This window comes from Podarcis gaigeae (assembly GCF_964106915.1).
Source record: "Podarcis gaigeae genome assembly, chromosome: 3".
Lineage (NCBI taxonomy): Eukaryota > Metazoa > Chordata > Lepidosauria > Squamata > Lacertidae > Podarcis > Podarcis gaigeae.
The window spans coordinates 32,464,550-32,472,277 of record NC_139680.1 but is presented as its reverse complement, the minus strand read 5'-3'; the positions used below and the strand labels follow the sequence as shown (position 1 = coordinate 32,472,277).

At 44.8% G+C, this 7,728-nt stretch overlaps 1 protein-coding gene across 7 annotated transcripts in view; it reads right to left on the bottom strand.

Annotated features, from left to right (window-relative positions):
• Positions 1–5,757: 5,757 nt before the first annotated feature.
• The window catches only part of MLIP (muscular LMNA interacting protein), a 53,402-nt gene continuing 51,431 nt past the window's right edge, over positions 5,758–7,728 (bottom strand). For all 7 annotated transcript variants that reach the window (XM_083730108.1, XM_083730100.1, XM_083730109.1 and 4 more), the window contains one exon: positions 5,758–6,080. Coding sequence is in view for 2 of the 7 variants with exons in the window: in XM_083730110.1 (XP_083586236.1) it covers positions 6,064–6,080 (17 nt within the window). In the remaining 5 variants the exon portion in view is untranslated. The remainder of the gene's footprint in view (positions 6,081–7,728) is intronic.

Sequence of the window (7,728 nt, the reverse complement as noted above, 5' to 3'; positions counted from 1 at the left end):
AACCATTAGTCAGAGATGTTATAAAATGCCCTGTTTACACAAGATTTTTACACAAGCCGCTGAGTATCACATAAATACGGGACACAAGGTCCGAAGAAATAAACAGAAATCCTTTCAGATAATTGGAACGATAAACAACTGGGCACATCAATAGAGCTGAGCTGTAAAATACTTTTCTAGAAAGCTACATCTGATCTCACCATTGTTATGAATAAAATATCTTTGATAGTTTATGGGTCTATCTCTGGCAAGATTAAATGCTGCACTGATGCCATCACATCTTGAAATACATGAAAATACTCCTACTCAGTAGGCTAATTCAATACATTTTTTATGCCTGAGACAGGTTAGGAAATCTCTACACATATACAACAAATCAAGGTGGATACTACCCAAGGCTGGCCTAAATGTTTTGACAGTTGAGGCAGAAAATCTCTCACACATACCCCTCCCCTCCCTGTAAAAATACAGCCAATTAAATAAATAATATCTTGCCCTTTTAGAACACCCCAGAATCAGTTGCCTGAGGCAACTTCAAATATAGCTGCAGGAAAGCAGTCTTCGCTAGGCATGCAAAGATTCAATGGAAATTGAAATTTCACATGGCTGTATGAGTCAGAAAAACTGTGTCTGGGAAAGCACAGGAAACAAAAATTGATTGAAGAGCATTTCATCACATCAGACAACATTATTTTTAGCCACCAAACCCAGATACTGTTGATTTTTCACAATAATGCTTTTTGCCCAAGAACATAGAAGTTAACTGTTTTAGAGCTTAAAGCGAAGCTACATGAACATAGAATAAGATCTGCTACTAATATTTGGCACTTCTTTATGCCCATAACCATTTTAATGTTGATCATTATTGCTATATTGGATTACCTGCCAAAGGGAGAGGAATGCCTACTGTGAACCTATTGACTTTGAGGCACACTTCTCAGATTACTGTCACCCTCAAGGCAGGCAATTATAACCCAGTCTTAATCACAGTCAACATCAGTAGCACAATACATGCACTCTTACGTTGGATGGACCTGAGGTTCTAATGCCTTCTATTCTTAGATACTGCCAGGGCTTTTTTTCAGCCAGAACTCACCAGAAATCAGTTCCGGCACCTCTCAGGTGAGTGCTACTGCCATTCTAAGAGAATGAGGGAGGCGTTCATGGTGAGTTCTAGCACCTCTTTTTCTAGAAAAATAGCACTTGGTTAGTATACTTCTAGCTTAATATCCCACCAGTGTTACTTGTTGCTTACTGGCCAAACTACATGTTACACACAAATGCATGCAACTCTAGGCCCATAGCCATTCTGAGAGAGAGAAAGCCATATTCAGGGTGAGAAGGTTGTGTCATCATGGGATCAGTTTCGAATCCTCATATCACAAATTCAAAATTTATCCCGTTTTTGTTCAAACACTCATGGAGCAGCCAGAAGGGCCTCTCCTGGCAAACAGCTTCTTTTTCTCACAGCAGCAATGCAAGCCAAGAACATGTATGTGAACACCCCAAGCATATTTGCTGTCCCCGGGTGCATGCGGAAGGGCAGGTGAAGGAAACGTGAACTCCTCTTTTGCAGAGCAAATAACTCAGGTTGGGGCAATCAAAAGAGAGAAAACCTGCCCCTTATCTAGCCCATCCAGCAGTCTCCCACTTGGCATTTTTGCCTGTTTGGAGGGCCCTCGAGGAACTACTGTACTGCCCAAGGTTAGTGCTGCAATGTGGGGATGAGGAACCTGCACTGTGTATATACCACAAAGCCCACCATCCATTAACATTTGACCATGCTGGCTGGGAATGATGGGAGATAGAGTCCAACAACATCTGGAAGTCCATCAGTTCCCCATCCCTGACAGAGCAGCTCATACCTTGTACAGCATTCCTTGACAATTCTGATATACCTGGCAACACTGAGTGGATAAGTGACAGGCAGCAAGAAGTGATTCATTACCTCATCTCGTGCTAATGATGATGATGATGATGATGATGATAATAATAATAATTGTCAGGGTTTCAGGGACAGAGAGTGAGGGGGAGGGGTCCCAGGGTGACGAGGAAGAGGACGACGATGACCCGAGGTTGTCAGTGAGTCCGTCAAGTGAATCCGAGGATTCCCAAAAGGGAGCCCCCCTGGTCAGGCCAAGGGGCAGTAGAGAGGGAAGCAGTCAGAAGCAGGGGAACGAAGAGGGAATCCCCAGTGGGGGTTGGAGATCGGGACCGGCCTCTCCGTCGGAACGGAGTGAAGGGGGTGGAGTTACCAGTGTGTCAGAAAGAGCAGAACAGGGAGCAGAGAGGGGAAGGAGTTCGGAGCAGAACATCCTGCCGGAAGGGGAGGAGTGTAGTACTGAGAGTAGCGTAATGGTCGAAAGGAAGGTCAGAGGCAACGTACGCGCGCCAAGTTCAAATGTGGAGGCGCGCGGAAATGAGGAGAGCCCTGAGGAGGAGCCTGGTCCCAAAGCACGAAGGAGGGGGGAGCAGGCGTCAGAAGACTCAGCCTCGGGGGAGTCCCGAAGGGAGGGAGCACAGGGGGGCAGGAAGACCCTGCGGAAAAGGAAGGAGAGGAAAAGGTGGAGCAGTACAAGCCTCTTAAGCTGGTGCAGGGGCGGGACTGACTCAGAGGGGACTTCAAACATCTAAGGGTAAAAGATGCTGAGCCACGGAGCTTGGATGTAACGACAACAATGTTCTTCAATAAAACCTTTTGTATATAACTTGGACTGGATTTTGGTCTCTTGTGAGCTGGGACCTCGGGTGGCTCTGACAATAATAATAATAATAATAATAATAATAATAATAATAATAATAATAATAATTAATAATTTATTATTTATACCCCGCCCATCTGGCTGGGCATCCCCAGCCACTCTGGGCGGCTTCCAAAAAAATATTAAAATACTCTAATACAGCAATCATTAAAAGCTTCCCTAAACAGGGCTGCCTTCAGATGTCTTCTAAAAGTCTGGTTGTTGTTGTTCTCTTTGACATCTGGTAGGAGGGTGTTCCACAGGGAGGGCGCCACTACCGAGAAGGCCCTCTGCCTGGTTCCCTGTAACTTGGCTTCTCGCAGTTAGGGAACCGCCAGAAGGCCCTCAGTGCTGGACCTCAGTGTCCAGGTAGAACAATGGGGGTGGAGACACTCCTTCAGATATACTGGACCAAGGCCGTTTAGGGCTTTAAAGGTCAGTGCCAACACTTTGAATGGTGCTCGGAAACGTACTGGGAGCCAATGTAGGTCTTTTAAGACCTCTGGAAGCAGTTTTTCCTCTTCAAATAATACTGTGAATGTGCACCTACCTCATTCTGCACTGCATTTTTTTCTGTGAGCTGCCCAGGGAACTTATGTAATGCCACAGCTCCATAAATCCAATAAAAGGAAAACAACCATAAATTTTATAACATACAAATGTTCTCGTGCAAATAAGGACTTTCAGATGTGCAGGCCAGCAGCCGAAAATCCAAGTCGTTGCAAACATTGTGCCATAACCTAATTAAGCATGCTAAATGCCCATTAAAATCACATGTAGTTTAATTGAAGCCTCGTTATTTTTACATTAGCTTTAGGAGTATATTACATGGATTCTCACTGAGACTTTACCGCTTAAGCAATTGCCATAAAACGTAATGACACATATTTCTACATTTTCAGCGGTTAATGAAACACCTATTAGCTACTAAAGCACCTGCACATTGACACACCAAACATAACCCTTGAAATATTCCTCATTTCCAATGGTTTTTTTTTTCAGAATACTGACTGTTGGAGGGCTGTTTGCATAAATAAAGACTCTTACAACTGGGCTAGAAAATCAACAATCACACTGTCTCTGCTCTACATAAACACCATTCATTTAAAGCACATTTCCACCCCAAAGAATCTTGTAAACTGTAGTTTAAGGATGCTGGGGATTATAGCTTTGTGATGGGTAAACTACAGTCCCCAGCATTCTCTGGAAGGAGGAGGTGTGCTTTAAACGTGTGTCATGTACAAAGCCTGAATTCCATCAGTTCCTCTGAGCATACAGTGGGTGTTAGGTTGATGAATTACTACACCTCTTATCACCTTTGACATTTTGCTCCCAGAATCTGTCTTGCACTGCTTACCATGTACATTCAATGAAAACAAGTGATAATGATTTTCCTAGGGAGAACTATGTCAGGTACAGCTGGGGAAATTGATGTTTGAATACTACCCCATTAAACGTCTTCTTTTTTTTTCTTTTGCAGGGGAAATACAAAACTGGCACAGTAAGGATCAGCCAGTATTTTTCCATGTGCAGGAAGCTTTTTGCTTCCACCAATTCTCCACCTATCCATGGGATACATTCAGAAATAGACCTGTAACCTGAACAGGTACAATGCAAGAAAATCTTGTTCATTGGGGCTAATGAAAGGTAAAAAGGTAAAGGTACCCCTGCCGGTACGGGCCAATCTTGACAGACTCTAGGGTTGTGCGCTCATCTCACTCTAGAGGCCGGGAGCCAGCGCTGTCCGCAGACACTTCCAGGTCACGTGGCCAGCGTGACAAGCTGCATCTGGCGAGCCAGCGCAGCACACAGAACGCCGTTTACCTTCCTGCTGGTAAGCGGTCCCTATTTATCTACTTGGACCCGGGGGTGCTTTCGAACTGCTAGGTTGGCAGGCGCTGGAACCGAACGACGGAAGCTCACCCTGCCGCGGGGATTCGAACTGCCGACCATGCGATCGGCAAGTCCTAGGCGCTGAGGTTTTACCCACAGCGCCACCCGCGTCCCTGGGGCTAATGAAGCCTTTCTCAAATGACTGGGACATTCTAGGTTGCACGCAGTGATTATGACTAACCCAGGTCCATTCATTTCAGTGGGCTTTTGCTGAGTAGAACATCACCAAATATAATCCTGTGTTTATCATTTTCCAACTGAGGTCAGACTACTACACATTTCTCATTTTCCATCATACAGTAGTTTTGGCAATCACCTGTCTTGGGTTTGTCTTATCTTGTACCATTTCATATTGTTCAATCAGTTTTATGTAGGCTTGGAGCTGTCTGAAAATTAAGAAATTATTTGTGACATACTGTAATAATCAGTTTCCAAAGGTATAGTCTGAAAGCAGGTGAGTGTAGCACTTCCTGAATGTCAGCAGGTTAGTGCCTGGAACAACATGGATGATGCCTTGGACCCCATGTCAGATGAAAGGTGCAGGGATATAAATGAAAGAAAATAAAAAAATTAAAGGCTTACATGTCTTTAGAAGCTTATCGAAACTGATTCTCTCTCTCTCTCTCTCTCTCTCTCTCCATTTTCTGATACTGTCAGGAAAAAACAGTCCTTGAATGGGAAGAGGAAAAGGTTGAGCACCTGAATCTGCTTGCAGAAATTATTGTGTACAAACCTTCTGGATGTTTCTTAAGCAGTTAGGAGGGTGACAACACAAGATTGGGCCTTTTCTGCAGTGGCTCCCCACTTGTGGAATGCTCTCCCCAGGGAGGTTTGCCTGGTACATATCTTCAGGCACCAGGCAAAAATTTTTCTCAATAACTAGGCCTTTGGTTGATTGAACATTCTAAAGCTTTTAAAATGTGTTTGTGGGAAAGGGGTTACCGATTTATTTTTGTTTTATTATGTATCTGGTGTTCTCATTTTGTATTTTTATGTTGTGAACCTACCTGAGATCTTTGGATGAAAGGTGGTATATAAAGTTAATGAATAATACTAAATAGAGTAACACAACTGACAAATCCTTCTGACCAGTATTCAGCAGGCATAAATGAGTCACAAAAAATGCTTTATACAATATACAACTCAACTTTATTTCATTTCAAAATGTAAATTGTTTTCTGATCAGCCGAAGCTGATTTTCTAGGCAACATGCATTAAAAACACTTCAGGAAGTTATACAGAATTTTTCAACAATCATTTCACTGTATATTCACTGTCGAGTTCCTGATTACTTGTGGTATGCTACTGATATTTTACAACAAATACAGCGAGAGGCCATTTTTAAGCTGCAACACTTCAGCTCACTTCAGCATAGATCTCATGTCAGCATCGCAGCAGACTGGTAAGTAGCATTCCCTACAATTAACTTCTAATCCGAAATCATATCTGAAGAGAGAGAGAGAGAGAGAGAGAGAGAGAGAGAGGGAGAGAGAGAGAGAGAGAGAGAGAGATAAATGCCACAGACTGAAATTGTATCTAATAATCTCCATCAATTGATGTTCCAATTTATAAACAATTAGAACTGGATTACCACATAAGATTTTACTAAGCCACTAATATACAGATAGTCATGTACTCAGGCTATTGGATATTTGAGAAAAGGATGTTAAATTCACTATAAGAACCTGAAATTGAAGGCACATTAACATTTTAAGTGTAGTGGAAAGTGATCTGAATATATATTCACTACCCTAAAAAATTACGACAGAATGCTTCAAATGTATGTTCAAATAAATTCCATCATATAGGCACCATAATCTTCTGTGTATATATTTTCTCAGAGGTAAATCCAATGGAATTAAATTGGGCTTAGTCTGAAGTAAGAATGCACAGTATTGTAGCCTTACACCTGTCTTCATCCTAAAATGATGCACTTGAGAGCATCTTATACTCCTTTTCAATTCCTTATTCAGGGCTTTGTCAATTAATACAGCTCAGGTCCAGCGTACATTAGGGACTACCTGAACCCTTATAGGTAAAGGTAAAGGGACCCCTGACCATTAGGTCCAGTATGGCCGACTCTGAGGTTGCGGCACTCATCTCGCTTTATTGGCTGAGGGAGCTGGCGTACAGCTTCCGGGTCATGTGGCCAGCATGACTAAGCCACTTCTGGCGAAGCAGAGCAGCGCACGGAAATGCCATTTACCTTCCTGCCAGAACGGTACCTATTTATCTACTTGCACTTTGATGTGCTTTCGAACTGCTAGGTTGGCAGGAGCAGGGACCGAGCAATGGGAGCTCACCCCATCACGGGGATTCGAACCGCCAACCTTCTGATCGGCAAGCCCTAGACTCTGTGGTTTAGACCATAGCACCACCACGTCCCCTAAGTCCATGTGTTAAGACATGCTAATTTATCACAAAAAATATGAATGATACCTTCTGACCCGCAAGTCCTAGGCTCTGTGGTTTAACCCACAGCGCCACCCGCACCCCTGAACCCTTATATCCCAGCTTGATTGTTGTCAGGGGTTCAGAAGGAGAGACACAGGAGGGGGAGCAAATGGAGAGTGAGGAGGAGGAGTACGAGGGGGGCGCAGGCAGTGACAGTGGCCAGAGTTATTCCACAAGCCTCTCTAGCGAATCGGAGGACTCACAGAAGGGAGCGCCGGTGGCCAGAGCAAGGGAGATTCCAAGGGAGAAACCTCAAGAGGGAGGGGCCAGCGGGGAGTCTCTGAACAGCAGCTGGAGATCAGGGCCAGCGTCTCCACCAGAGCGCAGTGGGGAGGGGGAGTCCCAGGAGTCGGGACCAGTGTCCTCACCACCAGAGGGAGGAGAGGAGTCAGGTTTGGCAACACCCACATCAGGAAGCGGGGAAACGGTCAGAAGGAAAGTCACCGGCTGGGCGCGCGCGCCAAGTTCAAATGTACAGGAGCGCGGCACAGCGGGGAGCCCGGGAAGGGAGCCAGGTCCTAAAGCCCGCCGGAGGGAGGGGCAAGACTCAGGAGGCTCCGCGTCAGAGGAGTCCAGGAAGGAGGGAACCCCAGAGGGCAGAAGGACCCAACGCAGGAAAGAGCAGCGCAAGAGGTGGAGC